This window comes from Dryobates pubescens, chromosome 6, assembly GCF_014839835.1.
Source record: "Dryobates pubescens isolate bDryPub1 chromosome 6, bDryPub1.pri, whole genome shotgun sequence".
Taxonomy (NCBI): domain Eukaryota; kingdom Metazoa; phylum Chordata; class Aves; order Piciformes; family Picidae; genus Dryobates; species Dryobates pubescens.
In genome coordinates, this window is record NC_071617.1 from 5254772 (window position 1) to 5277766 (window position 22995).

At 45.6% G+C, this 22995-nt stretch overlaps 1 protein-coding gene across 1 annotated transcript in view; it reads right to left on the reverse strand.

The window, feature by feature from the left end:
- Nucleotides 1-790: 790 nt before the first annotated feature.
- The window catches only part of UBE3D (ubiquitin protein ligase E3D), a 66709-nt gene continuing 44504 nt past the window's right edge, over nucleotides 791-22995 (reverse strand). Inside the window, exons 9-10 of the mRNA XM_054162493.1 lie at nucleotides 1583-1721; nucleotides 791-799 (exon numbers count right to left, since the gene is read on the reverse strand). Coding sequence (XP_054018468.1) covers nucleotides 791-799; nucleotides 1583-1721 — 148 coding nt within the window. The remainder of the gene's footprint in view (nucleotides 800-1582; nucleotides 1722-22995) is intronic.

Here is a 22995-nt window from a genome sequence, read left to right on the forward strand (position 1 = left end):
CCTGGGTGACAGTTCACTTCCAGAGACAGCCTCAAAAAAGCTAACATGACCCAGGAGCAATCAAGCACAATTATGGAGAGTCTGACAAGGAAAAAGAAGAGTCTGGTATCTCGTGTACCCTTCCTAAGTTTCAAGATTCATATCTGCACCAGTTGGCAGTCATTTATCACATCCAGTCTCTACCCAGACATCCAAATCAAAGGAAATCCTAAATGCACTGGAACAAGACAGGGCATACACCCTCAGAAGAAAGAAATTAAACCTATCCTGGGTAAGGCAGAGAAGATTTTACCACAGATTACTCACAGTGTACTGGACAAGGAACACACTGTCCTGGTTTAAACAACCAAAATGTTCACTTCTTAAGAGGAAACGTGGACTGTTCAACTGCATGGATAAGCAGAACTGGCCAATCCTTGACACTTGTAATTTTTGCAAGCTCACTCTGCTGGCACCCAGGAGACTCTTCAATTTTATGGCCTCTGAATGTACAACCCAATAAAAATTCTGACCTTGGGTATTAAAATATCATGTTGAAATGATCAATGGCTGCTGCTGTACCTCAGAGTTCAACATGCACAGATCCTCTATTTCCAAGCCCACAGTATGCAAAGGGAGCAGGTTTGTTTCTTAGCATCTAGATGTGTTTTCTTCAGTTGTACATCAGTGTAACTCCATTAAAATAAATCACTTGATTTTGGTTTATGACCATGTTCCTTCTGGCTCCAAAATTCTACAATAAGATTATTTTTCAGTAAACATAACTCAAGGCACATTTCATTAGTGTTCCCTACTCAAACTGGAAGTATGGACAAACAGGAACTACTGGATTTTGTGCTAGAAACTGTTTAGGATACTGTCTTGGGTTTGAGCAGACAGAAACTCTTTTCATAGAATCAGAATCACAGAATGGTCCAGGCCAGAAGGGATCTCCAAAGGTCATCCAGTCCGACCTCCTCACAGTCAGCAGGGATATCCCCAACTAGATCAGGCTGCCCAGAGCCCTGCCGAGCCTCACCCTGAGTATCTCCAGGGAAGGAGCCTCAACCACCTCCCTGGACAACCTGTTCCAGTGTTCCACCACCCTCATAGTGAAGAACTTCCTCCTGATAACCAATCTAAATCTGCCCTTCTCTAGTTTGAAGCCATTGCCCCTCATCCTGTCACTGCAGGCTTTCATAAACAGTCTCTCTCCATCCTTCTTGTAGGCTCCCTTCAGGTACTGGAAGGTTGCTATTAGGTCTCCTCAGGGCCTCCTCTTCTCCAGGCTGAACAACCCCAGCTCCCTCAGCCTGTCCTCATAGCAGAGGTGCTCCAACTCCCTGATCATTTTCATGGCCCTCCTCTGGACCCTCTCCATCAGCTCCATGTCCTTCCTATATTGAGGGCTCCAGACCTGGATGCAGTACTCCAGCTGAGGTTTCAACAGAGCAAAGTGGCAGAATCACCTCTCTGGATCTGGTGCAATGCATCTGTTGATGCAGCCCAGGATGCCATTGGTATTAGAGGGTTTATGAGCCCTAGAGATCTCTCTTTTTCCTAGAAATAATACTTTTATACTGAACTAGCAGCTGCTCCTTACCTGAAAAGCGTTCATGCATCGAAGCGAAGGTGGCAGAGAGGTGGTACTCAAGCCCAGTATCAGCAGCAATTCCAAACATGTTTCTGATGGAAACTTTAAGGAATGAACTCCAATATCATTCTCCCATGCATCAGCAAGGCTGGAAAGTTAAAACCCAACAATGAAAAAGGTGTGAGTTTTTTTCTCTTAGAAGATATCTAGAATCCAAGATTCAAATACATCACAGAATCACAGAATACATCTGCTTGGAAGAGATCTCAAAGATGATCCAGGCCAGCCCTCAATCATAGTATCATAGTATCAGTCAGGGTTGGAAGGGACAATAAGGATCATCTAGTTTCATCCCCCCTGCCATGGGCAGGGACACCCCACACTAGATCAGCCTGGCCAGAGCCTCATCCAGCCTGGGCTTAAACACCTCCAGGGACGGGGCCCCAACCACCTCCCTGGACAACCCATTCCAGGGCTTCACCACTCTCATGGGGAAGAACTTCCTCCTCACCTCCAGCCTGAATCTCCCCACCTCCAGCTTCATTCCATTCCCCCTAATCCTATCACCACCTGATATCCTGAGAAGTCCCTCCCCAGCCTTCTTGTAGGCCCCCTTCAGATACTGGAAGGCCACAATTAGTTCACCTGGGAGCCTTCTCTTCTCCAGACTGAACAGCCCCAGCCCTGAAGGGTCAACACTAGAATGTTCTAGTATTGTGATAGAAGATTCTCTTCATATTTTCTCTCTAGAAGTCACAGATAAGCTTGTTTTACCAGAAATTCAAGGTACATTTAAAGTACTTTAACCATACCACTAATCTTACAAAGAGATACATAAGGTGAAAGTAAAACCAAGCATACATTAGAGCGAGCTCTCACGTTTCTAACTCGAAGTTTGATGATTTCTGCACCAAACTGCATCTGTCCCTGGCAAATTCTTACCATACAGCATTTTTACATAGAGTACTCTGCAGAGAACATAATGCCTGCCCTTCTTATTTTGTTTCTGGAAAGAAAAATGTCTTTTCAGCTCTGAAAAAACAGGAGGTCAGGCGTGAATTTCAAAGCTGGTATTTACGATGCTCTCACTGAAACCCTATTAAAAATCTATACCAAGGGCAAAACAATCCCAGTTCATTTTATACAGCTTTCTGTGTAGGATGTATTAAAATAATTAAGATTTCCAGAGCCTAGTCATAAAAACAACCTTCTGGAAGCACATTTTATAAACTGTTCCTGTTACCATGTGCTAAAGCATAAGGCAAGTTCAACAAGATTAACTCAAAGACAAGAATGTTCCACTTCCTATTGTTCAGGCTTGTTTCTTCCTTAATGCACAAACTGTCAGACTGATCAGTGGTCCAGTTAGTTCAGTCATTTTATCTGAGCAGCTAGTATCCAACACTTCAGAGCAAGATGGACACCAATGAGTCTCAACAGACCTGGGAGAATCACCAGCAGATAATAGAATCATAGAATTGTCAGGGTTGGAAAGGACCTCAAGGATCATCCAGTTCAAACCCTACTGCCATGGGCAGGGACACCTCACACTAGATAGGTTGTTCAGAGCCTCATCCAGCCTGGCCATAAAAACCTCCATTCTGCCACCTCCCTGTGCAGCCTGTTCCAGTGTCTCACCACCCTCATGGGGAAGAACTTATTCCTAACATCCAGTCTGAAGCTACCCATTTCTAGTTTTGCTCCATTCCCCCTAGTCCTATCACTCCCTGACACCCTAAAAAGTCCCTCACCAGCTTTCCTGAAGGCCCCCTTCAGATACTGGAAGGCCACAATAAGGTCTCCTTGGAACCTTCTCCAAACTGAACACCTCCAACTCTCTGTCTGTCTCCATAGGAGAGGAGCTCCAGCCCTCTAATCATCTTTGTGGCCCTTCTCTGGACACATATCAGCACCTCCAGATCCTTCCTGTAATAGGGGCCCCAGTACTGGACACATTACTCCAGCTGGGGTCTCACCAGAGTGGAGTAGAGGGGGAGAATCACTTCCCTTGCCCTGCTGGCTATGCTTCTCTTAATGCAGCCCAGGATGTGATTGGCTTTCTGGGCTGCAAGTGCACACTGGCAACTCAAGTTGAGCTTCTCATTCACCAGCACCCCTAAGCCCTTTTCTTCAGGGCTGCTCTCAAGCCAGTCACTGTCCAGCCTATATCAGCCTTGGAATTGCCCTGACCATGTTTGCTACCCTTCATTGTCAAAGACTTCATGAGTCAAACCATTGATTTCAGCATCATCTTTCATTTTTCAGTTCCTTCTGGACATAGATTGCAAACCACCAGTCATGAACATACCAACTTGTCTTAATGACCTATCCATAACCAGCTGCATTATTAAAAGCACCTAAAAGAGTAGGCATAACCCTAACATTCAGGGTGCTCAAAACTAAGCAACTTTGCATTATGCCTACTTCTGGATGGTTCTCATTCTCTCAAGTCTCAAAACCCAACTGCTTCTCTGTAAAGCCCCACTTCATAGCTCTAGGCTAGCATACACACTTTTGTACACATGCTTCCATTAGACATTCTTCCTAGTGTCTTAGCTCTTTGAGAATCATAGCATCATTAAGGTTGGAAAAAACCTCTAAGATCATCAAGTCCACCATCAACCAACACCACCATGCCCACTAAACCATGTCTCAAAGTGCCATGTCTACATGTTTTTTGAACACCTCCATTGACAGTGACTCCACCATGTCTCTGGGCAGCCTGTTTCAACACCTGACCACTTTTCAGTAGAGATCTTTTTCCTCATATCCAATCTAAACCTCCACTGCTGCATCTTGAGGCCATTTCCTCACTAGTTACTTGGGAGAAGATGTTCTGCTTAGCACAATTTAAGAGTGGCAGCTAGCAAAACTAGGGCTTTCCAAAGAAAGTCTAAACAAAGCACTGTGCAGGCAGCTTCAAACACAGCTAGAGAGTTTGGAGACTGAAGGTGATACATCACAGTTACAGGTCTTGGGGAAGTGTTTCCACAGATCAACACTCTGCAAAGAAACTTTCCAGAAGTTGTAGCAATATTCAAACCATTACAACTTCCCTCAGTACTCCTATTCTATTACTGTGTTTCGACTTGGTTGACTTGGTCTTTTTTGGAGCTGCCTCCTCAGTTTAAGGTCCAACTCCTACAGCACTGACACTGCACAAGGGCTTTTTTTTTGGGTGGCTGTTGGTTTATTTCAGAGTCTTTGCATAAAGACATGTAGCCTAATTCTGCAATTCTTCTTTATTAATGGCTCAGTTATTAGTCTTTCCTGAAATGATTCTAGTGTATCCCCTCATTGCAAACAAACCATGGGTGTAGTAGCACTTACTGCGTGTCCAGAGAAGGACAACAAAGTTGGTGAGGGGTTTGGAACACAAGCCCTCTAAGGAGAGGCTGAGGGAGCTGGGGTTGCTTAGCCCAGAGAAGAGGAGACTCAGGGCTGACCTTCTTGCTCTCTACAACTACCTGAAGGGAGGTTGTAGACAGGCAGAGGTTGGTCTCTTCTCCCAGGCAACCAGCACCAGAACAAGAGGACACAGTCTCAGGCTGCACCAGGGGAGGTTTAGGCTGAAGGTTAGGAGGAAGTTTTACACAGAGAGAGTGATTGCCTATTGGAATGGGCTGCCTGAGGAGGTGGTGGAGTCACCATCACTGGAGGTGTTCAGGAGGAGACTTGATAGGGTGCTTGGTTGCATGGTTTAGTTGATTAGGTGGTGTTGGATGATAGGCTGGACATGATGATCTTGAAGGTCTCTTCCAATCTGGTCTATTCTATTCTATTCTATTCTATTCTATTCTATTCTATTCTATATTAGGAATTAGTCTTTTAGCACCAAGTCTTTGTGGGAAGTCACTTACTACATCATGTCTTATTGTTCTTCTTTACCCCTGCTACTCCTGGGAATATTTTTCTATAATATTCATTGTAAAAGAAGGAGAGAAAAAAAATCTGTGCTTAAATAAAATAAATCACAACCTCTCTCCCTGGTTTTTCACCTTAGCTTCACTGAACCTTTTTGTATAAGGACAGTTGTCTCACTTCCAGTACTGGAGAGGAAACTGCATTCTGCTCACTGAAAGAGGCAGACTAGCTGATAGTGCTCCTCAGGAGAGTGAGCACCCATAGAGGACGACTCAGCCCCACCAGCTCAGTGCTTTCTCCTAAATCAATCACAAATGCCAGCAGTCTGAGCTGGCTGAGACCTGCTCAGCCATGAAATAAAAATAATAAATCAATTTGACATTAAGATAGGGCAAATTATCAGAAAGAGGTTTTGAGACAGCTGAGGAAGAGGATGGGAAAGGAGCCAGCAGGACAGATGTGCAGATGGTTAACTTTGCATGTAGACAGGACTTTGCATTCATGAATTCTCCTCCCCTACTCCTTAATACCTTTACTCAGCAATGGATTTCCTTGAAGGAAAGCAGGCTGGGCCAAGCCTCCTACTTTTGTGAATAAAGGCAAGAGCTAGCACAATTCCCAGAGTACAGCACAGCTTGCTTCTGCTGGCTTAAAGGAGATAAAGCAGATTAGCTGGAGGAAGGTGAGGTTAAGAAGGGAAATAATGCTATATTATGTTCTTCCTTCTGCAAACATTCCACTTTTCTACATTGCAAAGAAGCCTTGAGCTTCTGGGCTTCTCAGTCAGCCAAAAATAATTGTGACCCTCAGTATGAAATACAATTCATAAATTCCACACAGATTCCCTAAGTCATCACAGGGCACAAGACTTCATCTCCTTTGGACTGAATTTATGACAGGTAAAATCTCATCACTACCTATTGACCTTGACAGTGTTTGAGGGAGATGTGAGTCAGCTTTAGACACCTGGCTTTAGAACAGGAAGAAGTAGTAAAGCCTACTCAATAAAATGGTCCAAACTAGGAGCATGCTCTGAGTTAAGGAAAGGGCATGTCAAAGTGAATTTTTTCACAAGACATTAAATCCACCTCTGTATATGATCATCACCCAGTTTTACCTGCCAGTGATCTCACCAACGGGAAAACCCAAATCACTCTAAACATCTTGTCTGTCATTCCCTCCTTCTCATTTTCTCCCTCTTTCCTTTATTCTGCCCTTCCCCAGAACTTTTAAACCTCTTTGCCTATTTCAAACAGATATTCTTGGGAAAGATCTCAAATACATTAAGTTAGGGGAAGTTTCATGGGTTTGATAGCTGAGTAGTGAGAAGAAACCCACTCATTAGTTACTCCATAGACAAAAGCTGTTGATGGAGTTTAGCAACATATATATCAGACAATCAAGTAATATTGGCCTGGGACAATATTAACATAAACTCAGTAATATGACATTTCTACTTAGCAAACCCCACTGCTATAAGCAAAGTAAATGTCTTCACAGCCTATCATACTCCCTAGTGAGTGAGCCAAATTGAGACACTTGCTCCTTTTACTTAACTGCACTCAATTTTTGGGTTCAGGACACCTGCAGAAGACTCTGAAGTTTGGGGCTGGAAGAAGGGTTGATGATATAGAAACTGATCCTCAGTAAGAGCAAAAGTCTTCCTTGTGTTAACCAAATCACAGAATCACAGAATTATCTAGATTGGAAGAGACCTCCAAGGGCATCAAGTCCAACTGATCACCCAGCCCTATCTAATCAACTAGACCATGGCACTAAGTGCCTCATCCAGGCTTTTCTTATACACCTCCAGGGACAGTGACCCCACCTCCTCCCTGGGCAGCCCAGTCCAATGGCCAATCTCTCTTTCTGTGAAGAACTTCTTTCTAAGATCAAGCCTAAACTTCCCCTTGCACAGCTTGAGACTGTGTCTTCTTGTTGTGTTCCCTGAGATGCAGCCTCTTGCAGATTGAACTGACACTTCCAACTCACCTCTTCTGTTCCATCTACGAGACACCCTTTAGTCTCACCCATGAAAACACAATAAACAGACAAAAGATAGAATTAAACTGTCACTTAAATTTAATTTTGAGAAAGACAGAACCACATATGATGAATGCTAATAAAACTGCTTAATGCATTTCTGGCATGCATTTCAGAACCGAACTGAAGCAGCAGAGAAAGTGAGCAGAGTAATGGCATCCTGGCCTGCATCAGGAACAGTGTGGCCAGCAGGAGCAGGGAGGTCATTCTGCCCCTGTACACTGCACTGGTTAGGCCACACCTTGAGTCCTGTGTCCAGTTCTGGGCCCCTCAGTTTAGGAAGGAGGTTGACTTGCTGGAACGTGTCCAGAGAAGGGCAACAAAGTTGGTGAGGGGTTTGGAACACAGCCCTGTGAGGAGAGGCTGAGGGAGCTGGGGTTGCTTAGCCTGGAGGAGACTCAGGGGTGACCTTATTGCTCTCTACAACTACCTGAAGGGAGGTTGTAGACAGGCAGATGTTGGTCTCTTCTCCCAGGCAACCAGTACCAGAACAAGAGGACACAATCTCAGGCTGCACCAGGGGAGGTTTAGGCTGGAGGTTAGGAGGAAGCTCTACACAGAGAGAGTGATTGCCCATTGGAATGTGCTGCCCGGGGAGCTGGTAGAGTCACCATCATTGGAGGTGTTCAGGGGGAGACTTGATAGGGTGCTTGGTTGCATGGTTTAGTTGATTAGGTGGTGTTGGATGATAGGTTGGACACGATGATCTTGAAGGTCTCTTCCAACCTGGTCTATTCTATTCTATTCTATTCTATTCTATTCTATTCTATTCTATTCTATTCTATTCTATTCTATTCCATTCCATTCCATTCCATTCCATTCCATTCCATTCCATTCTATTCTATTCTATTCTATTCTATTCTATTCTATTCTATTCTATTCTATTCTATTCTATTCTATTCTAATTGAGCTGCAGATTTCAAGCAGAAAAGTACAAAGAAATCACTATTGGGTGTAACAAGGAACACAAAAGATTGTTCTAAACAAATTCACTGGATCAATGTCTGGAGTAAAAGGAGCTGTAGCACAATTCTTCACATTTCATTTCCATTCCCATTCCTTTCTTCTTCTCTCCCGATCTTGGCTGTTACTGCTTTGCCTCAGCAGATAACAGTGCTTCTGGCTGACCTTGAGATAAGCCTAACCCACTGCTTTCTGTCAGCTTCTCTCTGTCTCTTGACACAGCGGGGTCTGGGAGGTTTGGGGCAGTGGGGGCAATGGAGCAGCTTCCCTGGTCATTTAGACCAGGGGGATTTTCATGTTGTTTGCTAATTGCCTGTATAATATTGTCAGTATTGTATGTTTTGTACATATTCATTGCATTGTATTGCAGAGTGTAGTTTTTGCTTGCAAATACAGCTTCATTTGCTTCTAACTGAGTTAGTCTGGCTAAAAGTTAATGCTGGGGGAAACTTCAACCCACCACACCTACCTGTAACATCCTAAGCCTTCATGAAAAACACGATATTCATAGAATGGATCCCTTCCAACCTAAGCCATTCTATGACTCCATGATTCATGGCATGCCAGTGAAGCAAGAGGAATTATTCCATTTCAACACCAGGAAAAAATTAATAAGGATTCTCACAAGATTTTGAAACACTGAATTGATTTTTTTTTTCCAAGAGAAACCTCTTCCATCAGTGCCAAGACCATTTACCAGTAGTAATCAAGCTCCAGTGTGCATCAGATCCACCTCAAAATGCCTCAGTATGCCAATATAAGCCTGGTTTTGGGGAAGGGAAGGGAAGGGAAGGGAAGGGAAGGGAAGGGAAGGGAAGGGAAGGGAAGGGAAGGGAAGGGAAGGGAAGGGAAGGGAAGGGAAGGGAAGGGAAGGGAAGGGAAGGGAAGGGAAGGGAAGGGAAGGGAAGGGAAGGGAAGGGAAGGGAAGGGAAGGGAAGGGAAGGGAAGGGAATAGACTTAACCAGGTTGCAAGAGACCTTTGAGATCATCGAGTCCAACCTATCACCCAACACCATCTAATCAACTAAACCATGGCACCAAGCATCCCAGCAAGTCTCTTCTTAAACACCTCCACTGATGGTGACTCCACCACCTCCCTGGGCAGCACATTCCAATGGCCAATCTCTCTTTCTATGAAGAACTTCTTCCTAACCTCCAGTTATGGATCTTGTTCTGTTATGCATCCAGCCTGAACAGGTAGGTCCTTTTTTAACCTTTCCAGAGCACCCCCATCACCACCTCTGATTTACCAAGCTACTTCTGTAAATACACTAACCTAGGGCAGTCTAGAGAGAGATCAAACCTGGGAAATGAAAAAGCCCTTTCTCAGGGCACTACCCAGTGTGGCTACTGGATTAACCTGACTTGATTAGTGACAATCTAGCTAAATGCACTCTGCATTTAGGGCTCCAAATGCTGTGAAACCCTTGAAGGAGATTACTCTGCTAGCTGTGGCTTCAGTGTTTTGCTGAATCAAGGCCGTGCTGAAGAATCCAATATAAAAGCTGACAGAAGCTCAGCCCTTCCTCTCAGAGCTTACTGAATCCTGTTGAAGTCGCCCTTCCCACGAGCTGCAGCTCTGACACCAATGCAGATGACTTCACTGAACCAAAGGACAAACCTGCTAAATTAAATAACTATTTGTACAAATGATTTAATCTAAACCCAGTTCTAAATTATGGCTGATGATGACTATGTACTTAGTACACCAGGAGGCTAAGTTATTTATACTTTTAATTATCCTTGCAGTGATCTAAAAATGACATAAAAATCAATGCCTGCTCATTAGCTACTAAGCTAAAAATTTGCCCAAATTTAAATAGTATGGAACACCAAGAAGTGCAGTGCTTCCACTGGGTACAGCAAAGTCCTTTGGAAAAATAACCTTTCTTTGCAGATGCTTTCTTTGCTTCCCTTCTACACCAGACATCTGCAGACTGGTTCGAACACCAATCATTATTCATCCTCAATAGCTGAGAGTGTCAAGCATGGGTGACTTGATCTAGTGTGAGGTGTCCCTGCCCATGCCATGGAGGTTGGAACTAGATGATCCTCAAGGTCTCTTCCAACCCTGACAATTCTGTGTGATGCTATGGTTTTGGGTCAATCTTCCTTGGGATCTTTACTAGTCACACAGTACCCCAAACCAAGAGGTATGAAATACCTCACAAGAGACAACAAAAGGAAAAATGGAAATTCAACCCACTGGTCTCCTTGCAAGGAAATGAGCAAGAGAAGAGGAACATATAGAATCACACAGCCATAAAAGTTTTAGGGTTGGAAGGGACCTCAATGATCATCCAGTCCCAACCCCCCTGCCATGGGCAGGGAAACTACATCAGGTTGCTCAGAGCCACGGTCGTTCGCCATTGGAATGTGCTGCCCAGGGAGGTGGTGTCCATTGTCCCTGGAGGGGTTCAAGAGGGGATTGGACGTGGCACTTGGTGCCATGGTCTAGTCATGAGGTCTGTGGCGACAGGTTGGACTTGATGAGCTTTGAGGTCTCTTCCAACCTTGGTGATACTGTGATACATCCAGCCTGGCCTTAAAAACCTCCAGGGATGAGGCTTCTACCACCCCCCTGTGCAACCTGTTCCAGTGTCTCACCATCCTCATGCTGAAGAACTTTTTCCTGACATCCAATCTGAATCTCCACATTTCTAGTTTTGCTCCATTCCCCCTATTCCTCTCACTACCTGACATCAACTCCTTCCCCAGCTTTCTTGTAGGCCCCCTTCAGATACTGGAAAGGCACAATTAGGTCTCCTCGGAGCCTTCTCCTCTCCATACTGAATAGCCCCAACTCTCAGTCTGTCTCCATAGGAGAGGTAAAGCACAGGAAGCAAGCAGACAAACAGCAGTGATCCAGGGACCCACATGAGGAAGTGCTTTATTGTTTTTCTTGCAATGGACTACAGTGGCCAAAACCAGAAGCTCCAGCTCCTAAGTTTTAAACCTTGCCTTTTTTTCAGTGCATCACTATGGACAGGCTCACCGAGTCACAGAACCACAGAGTATTTCAGGTTGGCAAGTCTTTTAAGATCACTGAGTCCAGCTGCTAACCTAGCACTGCCAAGTCCATCACTAAACCCCATCCATAAACACCACATCTACATGTCTTTTACATGCTTCCAGGGATGGTGACTCCACCACTTGCCTGGGCAGCCTGTTCTATAGCTTGACAACTCTTTCCATTAAGAAATTTTTCCTAATGTCCAATGTAAACCTCTCCTGCTACAACCTGAGGCCATTTCTTCTTGTCCTATTGCTTGTTACTTGGTAGAAGAGAAGGTAGTTACTTGGTAGAAGAGAGAAGGCTCCGAGGTGACCTAATTGTGGCCTTCCAGTATCTGAAGGGGGCCTACAAGAAGGCTGGGGAGGGACTTCTCAGGCTATCAGGTAGTGATAGGACTAGGGGGAATGGAATGAAGCTGGAGGTGGGGAGATTCAGGCTGGAGGTGAGGAGGAAGTTCTTCCCCATGAGAGTGGTGAAGCCCTGGAATGGGTTGTCGAGGGAGGTGGTTGGGGCGCTGTCCCTGGAGGTGTTTAAGCCCAGGCTGGCTGAGGCTCTGGCCAGGCTGATCTAGTGTGGGGTGTCCCTGCCCATGGCAGGAGGGTTGGAACTAGATGATCTTTGTGGTCCCTTCCAACCCTGACTGATACTATGATACTATGAAGAGAACAACATCCACCTCATTACAGCCTCCTTTCAGGTAGCTGTAGAGAGTGATAATGTCTCAGCCTTCCCCAGACTAAATAACCCCAGTTCACTCAGTTGTTCCTCTTAGGACTTGCTCTCCAGACCCTTCACCAGCTCTGCTGCTGCTGTTTGGACACACTGCAGCACCCCAGTGTCCTTCTAGTGAGGGCACCAAAACTAAACACATTATCTGAGCTGCAGCCTCACTAGTGCTATACAGACTTGCATACACAATCCCATGACCATCACTAACAGCGTCCTGTCCCTTTCCTGAACAATGCATATTTTGAATGGAAAAGCTATGCACTTCTGGAGTTTGGTCAAAAAGAAACTATCCAGAAATCCATTACAAAAAAACCCAACAATTCAGCAGGTTTCAAATACTTGATCCTGCAAAAATCTAAGTCCTTCTTGAATTGGAAGGGCAAGTTATTTAATACCAGCACGAAAGGCTTGTGATGGAAATTCAAATTCCACCTCAGCAGAGTCCTGTCTTCTCCTTGCCATCATATTTTCCAGAAGAGCTGACATAAGAAGCATCCAATGTTCCTGTAATCTTTCAAAGGGCCTTTTAAACAAACTGCTACTATTTGCTCCAGTGAATGCTTTTGTGATTGGCAACAGATACTGCACATGCAGTTTTCTCATTGACGACTCCAGGAAGTAGCACACATTAAATAACTCATGCTAAAAGGTACAGTAAAATACTGGGTTAAATCATTTTGCTTCCATTAGACAACTGGATGTGATTCTCAACTACAGTCATTTTATTTATGCATTTTAAGTTATTTTACTACTTCTGGCCATGTTTTGATAATTTTAAACTAAGGGAAGTCAGAGCAAGTAGTAGCAGATCTCTAACAGGATCACAGGATGTTAGGGGATGGAAGGGACTGCCAAAGGTCATTGAGTTCAACCCCCCTGCCAGAGCAGGACCAGAGAATCTAGCACAGGTCACACAGGAATGCATCCAGATGACCCTTGAAAGTCTCCAGAGAAGGAGACTCCACAACCTCTTTGGGGAGCCTGTTTCTGTGTTCCATGACCCTCACAGTTCCTCTTCTTGTTGAGGTGGAACCTCCTGTGCTGTGGTTTATATCCATTATCCCTTGTCCTATCACAGTGTACAACTGAGCAGAGTCTGCCCCCTCCCTCTTGATGCCCAGCACTCAGATATTTATTAAATCCCCTCTCATCCAGTCTAAAAAGCCCCAGATCTCTCAGCTTCTCCTCACAAGGCAGTGCTCCAGTCCCTCAATCAGGCTTGCAGCCCTCTGTTGGACTCTCTTGAGTAGATCCCTGTCCCTCTTGAACCAGGGAGCCCAGAACTGGATGAAGGTGAGGTCTCACCATGGCAGAATATAGGGGGAGAACTTACCTCAGTCTGCTGGACATACTTTTCTTGATGTACCCCAGGATCCCCTTGGCCTTCTTGGCCACCAGGGCACATTGCTGACCCATGGATAACTTGTTATCCACCAGGACTCCCAGGTCCTTCTCCACAGGGCTGCTCTCCAGCAGATCACCTCCTAACCTGTACTGATAAAGTTTATTATTGCTTCCCAGATGCAGGACTCTGCCCTTACCCTTGTTGAACCTCATTAGGTTCCTCTGTGCCCAGCTCTCCAACATGTCCAATCTGTAAAGCCCAGGCCAAATTCTCTTTCTTTTGTGGCATACCAACCAATATCTTTATTAGACTCAACTGTTCCATACTAGCTTAAATCTAACTACATTGCTTTTGCTACAGGTCTCAAGAAAATGCTACTATCACACATACAGCCTGTGTGTTGCCCACAAAATTCAGTTCTTTTTTACTCAGAGTGGGAAAGGGCAAAGCCAGGAAAGCAAACAGCTCGGTCAGTCCATTGTGCAAAGAGAGACAAGGTTGCTTACAAGTAGATTATTTCTTTGAAGCACAGAGACCTATCTCAACACAATGCAACTTTTTGCATGGAAATAAATCTCGATATATTAATCCTGTCCAGGATTAACTTCACCTTGGAGCATATAAATTCAAAGTAATGCTGAATATGCTTCTCTCTAGACTGAGGGAGCTGGGGCTCTTTAGCCTAAAGAGTTGATCTACTGGAGGGTAGAGAGGCTCTGCAAAGGGACCTCGACAGGCTGGGCAGATGGGCAGAGTCCAACGGCATGAGATTGAACACATCCAAGTGCCGGGTTCTGCACATTGGCCACAGCAACCCCATGCAGAGCTACAGGCTGGGGTCAGAGTGGCTGGAGAGCAGTCAGGCAGAGAGGGACCTGGGGGTGCTGGTTGACGGTAGACTGAACATGAGCTTGCAGTGTGCCCAGGCAGCTAAGAGGGCCAATGGCATCCTGGCCTGCATCAGGAACACTGTGGCCAGCAGGAGCAGGGAGGTCATTCTGCCCCTGTACACTGCACTGGTTAGGCTGCACCTTGAGTCCTGTGTCCAGTTCTGGGCCCCTCAGTTTAGGAAGGAGGTTGACTTGCTGGAACAAGTCCAGAGAAGAGCAACAAAGTTGGTGAGGGGTTTGGAACACAGCCCTGTGAGGAGAGGCTGAGGGAGCTGGGGTTGCTTAGCCTGGAGAAGAGGAGACTCAGGGGTGACCTTATTACTCTCTACAACTACCTGAAGGGAGGTTGTAGACAGACGGATGTTGGTCTCTTCTCCCAGGCAGCCAGTACCAGAACAAGAGGACACAGTCTCAGGCTGCACCAGGGGAGGTTCAGGCTAGATGTTAGGAAAAAGTTCTATACAGAAAGAGTGATTGCACATTGGAATGGGCTGCCTGGGGAGGTGGTGGAGTCGCCATCACTGGAGGTTTTCAGGAGAAGACTTGATGGGGTGCTTGGTGCCATGGGTTAGTTGTTTGGGTGGTGTTTGATTGGTTGATGGGTTGGACGCGGTGATCTTGAAGGTCTCTTCCAACCTGGTTTATTCTATGTATTCTATGTATTCTATGTAAGAAGAGGAGACTGAGAGGTGACCTCATCAATGTTTATAAATATGTAATGGGTGAGTGCCAAGAGGATGGAGCCAGGCTCTGCTTGGTGGTGCCCAACAACAGCACAAGGGGCAACGGGTGGAAGTTGAGGCACAGAAAGTTTCATGTAGATATGAGGACAATTCTTTTCACTGTGAGGGTTACAGAACATTAGAACAGGCTGCCCAGGGAGGTTGTGGAGTCTCCCTCTCTGGAAATATTAAAAACTTGCCCAGATGTGTTCCTGTGTAAGCTGGTGTAGGTGATCCTGCTCTGGTAGGAGGGTTGGACTGGATGATCTTTTGAGGTCCCTTCCAGCCCCTGAAAGTCTGTGATTCTGTGATTCTCTAAAGATTTTTAGATGTTCACCAACTGATTTTTTGTTTCCCATTGCCTTCCCTCCTCCAGCTGGCTGCTATGCCATTGCAACAGCATTAATTCTAAGTTGCAAACCCTATCACCCATAAAATATTTTCCTTCCTCCAGCCAAACAGCACCGACTGTACACTCTCTGCAGAGCATAAAGCAGAATTTCAGCTGCAAGAAACACTGAAATAAAGCTTGAGCATCACGGGGAAGGATTAGCAGGTGTTCATCTCTTCTGCAACCTTTGAGCTGAGGATTCATACTATTTCAAAAGAATGTATCAAAAGCTAAATCAAGCAGCAATGCCTAAAGCAGACTTCTGTTCAACAAGGCACCTAGAAGCGTGGGAACACGAGCACTTGCAAGCGTCCTAAATCACGCCATGCACAGATGGGCAGTGAGTGGAACTGAGGCATTAGCATCTTTATTTAGTTCCAGCACCAGGTAAGCAAAACTAAGCTGATGGTAGAATAAAGAGAAAAGGCAATTTGATTTTTGCAGGAACTGACCTTGGATATAAAATCCCAAGCCTGCCAGGTACCTCCCAGGAAAATCACAGTGCATTAAAGGTATAGCAGCAGCAGCTCTATCCACAGAGCCAACCCATAACCATAGAATTGTTAGGGTTGGAAGTGACCCCAAGGATCATCTAGTTCCAACCCCCAGCCATGGGCAGGGACACCTCACCCTAGATCAGGCTGCTCACAGCCACATCCAGCCTGGCCTTAAAAACCTTCAGGGATGAGGCTTCCACCACCTCCCTGGGCAAGGTGTTCCAGCGTCTCACCTCCCTCATGGGGAAGGACTTCTTCCTAACATCCAATCTGAATCTACCCACTTCCAGTTCTTCTCCATTCCCCCCAGTCCTATCACTACCTGACACCCTATAAAGTGCCTCCCCATCTTTCTTGTAGCCCCCTTCAGACACTGAAAGGTCACAAGAAGGCCTCCTCAGAGCCTTCTCTTCTCCAGACTGAACAGACCAAACTCTCTCATTCTGTCCTCACAGGAGAGGAGCTCCAGCCCTCTGATCATCCTCGTGGTCCTTCTCTGGACACATTCCAGCACTTCCAGATACTACTTGTAATAGGGGCTCCAGACCTGGATGCAGTACTCCAGGAGGGCTCTCACCAGAGCAGAGTTGAGGGGGTAGAATCTAGTTTTGCTCCATTCCCCCTAGTCCTGACACCCTAAGAAGTCCCTCCCCAGCCTTCTTGTAGGCCCCCTTCAGATACTGGAAATAGTAACTGCCTACAGGGAGATAAATTCTTCATTCAGCTGCAAGATCAAGAGTTGGTGGCAAAAGCTGAAGCTGCAAAAGCAGAAAACTGCAGCAAGTTTCCATCACTTACAATGAAGTTCTGCTTTGGAGCAGGAGGAATACAAGCTGGTGGAGAAAACAGCTCCTGCTGGGCTTGTGATGCTGAAACTTAGAGAGATACAATAGGAAGAAAACACAGCAGGCAGAATCCAGCAGTTTCACAATGTATTTCCTTGCAACTACAATTTTTTTTGTCCAATTCCCTACATCATTTTGGAGCAGCTGGGTACAAGAGCGGAGCTCCGCTGTTGATTTAGAAGTTCTCCTATAAAACCAAGGCAAAAAAGCACAGGCGCTCAGCTCGTGCTGGGCACTGCCTGAAGTCTGCTGCGACTGCTCTTCAACATCCACAGTATGCAGACTTGCTGGTGCAGCTCCAAATTACAGTGTGATGGCAGGCTTCTCAGCAGCAAAGCAATGAGGTCCCACTAAAAGGAGAAGCAAATTGCTCTCGTAAAAACCGCGCGGCCAATGCTCCTGAATGTGCTGCTTCACTTTAATGGTGCTGTTAAGGCTTTGAGCTGCAGTATTCAAATGTCTTACTGCATTCCAGGTGCAAAGAAGTCAAGTCGTTTTTCTGAAAGCAATAAAGATCAGGTTGCTGCAAGCCAGATCACTGCTGATAACTCACCCTGGTGGAGGATGATGCTGATGGTGGCAAACACCACACAGACTAGCAAGAGTTCGACAACAATCTCACCTGCAGCCTGGGCCCCTCAATTCAAGAAACATGTTGAGATGCTCAAACGTGTCCAGAGAAGGTCAACAAAGCTGGGCAGGGGTCTGGAGCACAAGACCTATGAAGAGAGGCTGAAGGAGCTGGGGTTGCTTAGCCTGGAGGAGGCTCAGGGGAGACCTTCTTGCTGTCTACAACTACCTGAAGGGAGGTTGTAGACAGGTGGGAGTTGGTCTCTTCTCCCAGGCAACCCCCAACAGAATAAGAGGACACAGGGAGGTTTAGAGTAGATGTTAGGAAGTTGTTCCCAGAAAGAGAGATTTCCCATTGGAATGGGCTGCCCAGGGAGGTGGTGGAGTCATCATCCCTGAAAGTGTTTAGGAAGAGACTGGATGAGGCACTTGGTGCCGTGGTTTAGTTGATTAGATGGTGTTGGGTGATAGGTTGGACTTGATGATCTCAAAAGTCTTTTCCAACCAATTCCTGGATATATACTTACAGCTGAAAATGAAGGGATAGCTTTGCCTGCTCCTTAGCAAACTTTTCTTTACCTTTAGCACTTCTTAATTCCTTCTGGGACAGAACTTACTCTAAATGAGAACAGATGGCTCAGAACTTCCTTAATGTATCACATTAACTGTAGACTACTGTGCTTGGGATGGATGCAGAGGACACAGAGCAGAGTGCTATTGACCTACTGCTAAAAGTGTGACTGGTGCCATCTTACCTACAGAGAACATCAAATGTCACCAGCAGTACCACTAACCTAAAAATTTTCCATTCCCAGAATTAATCAAGGAAGCAATCAAATTCTTAAGTTACATCTTTGGGTTTTGGTTGGTTGGTTTTTAAACCTTCCAACACTTCAAGTATGTAGAAAACATAAGGGCCATTGCCCCAGCAAAGGAGTAGGCCTCCTCTAATAACTCTCATCTCCTGAAGGGGAGAAGTGCACAGTAGGGTTGTAAAAAATCAAAGTACTATGTAAGAGCTCCTTCATGGCAACTGCTGACATCAGTGAAGATGCTAAGTAATTCCAAAGAGCTCACCCCTCACACATTAATGTATTTTTAAGGAAGCATATCCACCTCATCTGGTGGCCTGGCTGCCTTCCTCAGCAGACTCCTTTTTGAACTGTTTTCAGCCTATAGGTTTTTCTCATCAGGGGCATTAATGAGGATGCTCTCCTAAACACAGCCCCCTGACTGACAAAAATTGTGGGAAAAGTTATTGTTCAGACCATTTATCTCCAAACCAGTCCAGTTCAAGGGCAGAAGGAAGGTGGGAATAACTGGCAAGGCAGGCAGAAGGCAGTGTCATACACACTGCATTTCCCCAAAGAAAGAAAACTTTACTTGCCTCAGTGTTTTTATTCCACAAATCAATCTCAAGAACTTAAGGAGTCTTATCAATGGACCACTCTGGTGGTTACTCCTATTCACCCTCACCATCTAGAGATGCACTGTAAATGCAGAGGACCATGTCCTCCTTGTGTCTACAATAACCAGCATCACCTGTACACAGCTTACCTCCCCATCTAGGGGCTGAGACTACAGGCTGTCTCTCAGCTCCTCCAGGCATCAGGACACTAGAAGCCCCAAAGAAAATGCAAAATGTCTCCTGGGATACACTTCCACCAAACTCTCATAGAGGAATGATTTTACAGACTCTTCCCCCCCTGCTTTCCCTTACCCCACAGGGTAGAAACTCTATCAAACAGCTCTACTTATCATTCTTGGCCTCTTGTGGTAATTCTAAGCATCACATAGACTGAGGGAGTTGGGGCTGTTCAGTCTGGAGAAGAGAAGGCTCTGAGGTGACCTCATTGTGGCCTTCCAGTATCTGATGGGGGCCTACAAGAAGGCTGGGGAGGGACTTCTCAGGATCTCAGGTAGTGATAGGACTAGGGGGAATGGAATGAAGCTGGAGGTGGGGAGATTCAGGCTGGAGGTGAGGAGGAAGTTCTTCCCCATGAGAGTGGTGAAGCCCTGGAATGGGTTGTCCAGGGAGGTAGTTGAGGCACCGTCCCTGGAGCTGTTTCAGACCAGGCTGGCTGAGGCTCTGGCCAGGCTGATCTAGTGTGGGGTGTCCCTGCCCATGGCAGGGGGGTTGGAACTAGCTGATCCTTGTGGTCCCTTCCAACCCTGACTGATACTATACTATGATACTAATATCATATACAACAGGATGTGAACATGCCTGAAGCACCTGTGAAACTCAGTTTCATGTCATTGCAGTACCACATTGTCTGATGTCACAGTTGTGGCTCTGAATGATGCATAGAATGGAAATCACATATGAACTGTCCAGGGAGGTGGTGGAGTCACCATCACTGGAGGTATTCAAGAGGAGACTGAATGAGGCACTTGGTGCCATGGTTTAGTTGATGGTGTTGGGTGATGGGTTGGACTTGATGATCTCAAAGGTCTTTTCCAACCTGGTTGATTCTATTCTATTCTATTCTATTCTATTCTATTCTATTCTATTCTATTCTATTCTATTCTATTCTATTCTATTCTATTCTAATTTGAAATGCTGGTAGAGCAACACTCTTACAGCTTTGGTAAAAGGAGGTCAGAAGCAAAGCTTCATTGAAAACAGCAGACAATGAAAATGAAAATGGCAGAACTGTACCCAAAGGAAGGCTGAATGAAACAGTGCAGGTGTTTATCAATGTGTAACTCTCACAAAAAGAGGAATGGCAAATTCCTTCAGAGAGACTGTGATGGTTTGAATCAGAACAAAAGGGCTCAAACCAAACCAGTGGGTTAAGGTGGCTATTCTCCCAACACAGAAGTGAGGGAGAAGTAACACACAAAAACCTTGGAATTGAGACCACTAAAAAGTGATAGAAGAACAGAATTTACTGATCAAAAACCATCAGGTAAACATGGTACAAAATGCATAATTACCTAAGCCTGTTTGCAGAAGAGGCACAGTGCAAAGCAGCAACGAGCAGACGCAAGAGAGCCAAAAGCCCAAGACAGAAAGCTACTCCCCCATCCCTCCTTGTCCCCCCTACATCCCAGTGGAAAAGAACAACACCCAAAGAACCCAGAACACAGAAGCAGCAACAAGAACAGGAAGCCTCCCATGTTACAATCTGAACTTCAAGCCTTGTAATACTTCACTCCAGTCAGCACTTTCAGTTTTGAAGCTGGCATGGTAGGGATAATTGCAGCAGGTTCAACTGAACCCATGACAGAGACAAAGAGTGTACTCAAGTCTCTGGATACACAGACTGCTCAGCTTTACAAAAAGTGTGAAAATGCCCAACAGAGCTTTGCTGGTTTGAAAGTGGTTAACTTAAAACTTTCTACCCACCACACTACAAACTCCTGTAAAATCTCTTTCTTACAACTTTTAGGTTCCATTTTTATAATTCAATTAAATGGTCTAACTTTAGATGAGATTTTTTTCATTTCTAAGCTCTTAGAAGCACTTTCATTTCCTAATTACTTGAAAGAAAACAAGAGGGAGTTGAACACGAAGCTATCTCAGGAAATCCATTCCATTCCGTTCCCCTTCTAGAGCTTCCTAGGAGAAAGCAGTGGGAGGATGCTAAACTAAGGTCCCACAAGGTCCCACCAGAGATGTACATGAGGAAAAATGACTTCACAGAGAAAGAAGAGAGATTTGGGTGCTGAAAAAAAAGAGGTTCAGAAATCAGATTAATTGTACAGGAGAATTAATCCTCCTGCTAGAGAATGAGTCAGGATCATTTTAATCTTCTGGTTTTTCTCTCAGTATGGCAAGTAGCTTCCCTCTGACAATGACAAGTTTTCCACTGCTGGTTCCTATTAGAGGCTTTGAAATTCAAGAGGTGCTATCACTCTACTTTTCATTTTGTGTTAAGAGATAGTTGTAATAGAACAGAATGAACCAGGTCGGAAGAGACCTTCAAGATCATCGCGTCCAACCCATCAACCAATCCAACACCACCTAAACAACTAACCCACGGCACCAAGCACCCCATCAAGTCTCCTCCTGAACACCTCCAATGATGGTGACTCCACCACCTCCCCAGGCAGCCCATTCCAATGGGCAATCACTCTCTCTGTATAGAACTTCTTCCTAACATCCAACCTGAACCTCCCCTGGCGCAGCCTGAGACTGTGTCCTCTTGTTCTGGTACTGCTTGCCTGGGAGAAGAGACCAACATCTGCCTGGCTACAACCTCCCTTCAGGTAGTTGTAGAGAGCAATAAGGTCACCCCTGAGTCTCCTCTTCTCCAGGCTAAGCAACCCCAGCTCCTTCAGCCTCTCCTCACAGAGCTGTGTTCCAAACCCCTCACCAACTTTGTTGCCCTTCTCTGGACTCATTCCAGCAAGTCAACATCCTTCCTAAACTGAGGGGCCCAGAACTGGACACAGGACTTGAGGTGCAGCCTAACCAGTGCAGTGTACAGGGGCAGAATGACCTCCCTGCTCCTGCTGGCCACAGTGTTCCTGATGCAGGCCAGGATGCCATTGGCCTTCTTGGCTGCCTGGGCATGCTGCAGGCTCATGTTCAGCCTACTATCAACCAGTACCCCCAGGTCCCTCTCTGTTTGGGAGCTCTCCAGCCACTCTGACCCCAGCCTGCAGCACTGCATGGGGTTGCTGTGGCCAATGTGCAGAACTTTGGCTTTGCAGCAAAGGGGTACAGAGGAAAGATCCTTCACACTTCTTTCCACGATTTCAGTTCTGTGTTTATCAAATTGTGTTCTTTTTTTGAAGTGCACTGGACTAACTGAGGAACAGCTTTGCTCTGCATGGCTAAACATAGGCAAGTTTTGGTCTTTAATAAGGGCTTAGGTAAATAATCTCAAATCCCAGCTGGCCTTGTTAAAGCAACATCATAAATTTTTTACACTTCCTTATAAGTTTTGGAAAAAGAGAAAAAAAATTATCTATGTCTCAGGCTGAGCTCATGCTGACTAATGTGGCCTTAGGGAAGGGACTGCTGAAATTCATGTGTCTAGCCATTAGAAATGGATTTACAGATGCAATTATGATAAATCAGCACAGGTTTATTAAGTAATGATTCATTTTTCAAAAGCAAAAGCAGTCACAGCAGAACACTGAAGCTGTGCAGAACCAGTGCTCAAGTGCTGTCAGGCTGGTGCGACACGTTGGTTCTGTGCGCCGTGAGCGTGCTGGGAACTACCCGCATCACTTAGTTTTTGGTACAGAGTGACCTGATTAATGAGCAGGCAAGGGACAGCTGATGAAAATATTGGTGCCAGCTGTTGGCCCTGCCTGGACACCTGAGCTGCTCATCCTTCATTTCCTAAACTGCCACGGTTCACGGTGCGGTGTCTTTAAGCAATCCAAAACTGGCAACCATTTACCTTCGGCCATATGCTCCAAACCGCAGCAGTTGAGGACTTGTCAAGTGGCTCAGATGTCTGTGCCGCAGAAACAGGGTGAACAGGTGGTACAGGAACAAGTCAGCTAAGACTGCAGTGGAAAAGCAGGGCTGGCTTAAGCAGGGCAATCTAAGTTCCACACCTAGGCAGTGCAGAGAGAGTGAGAGAG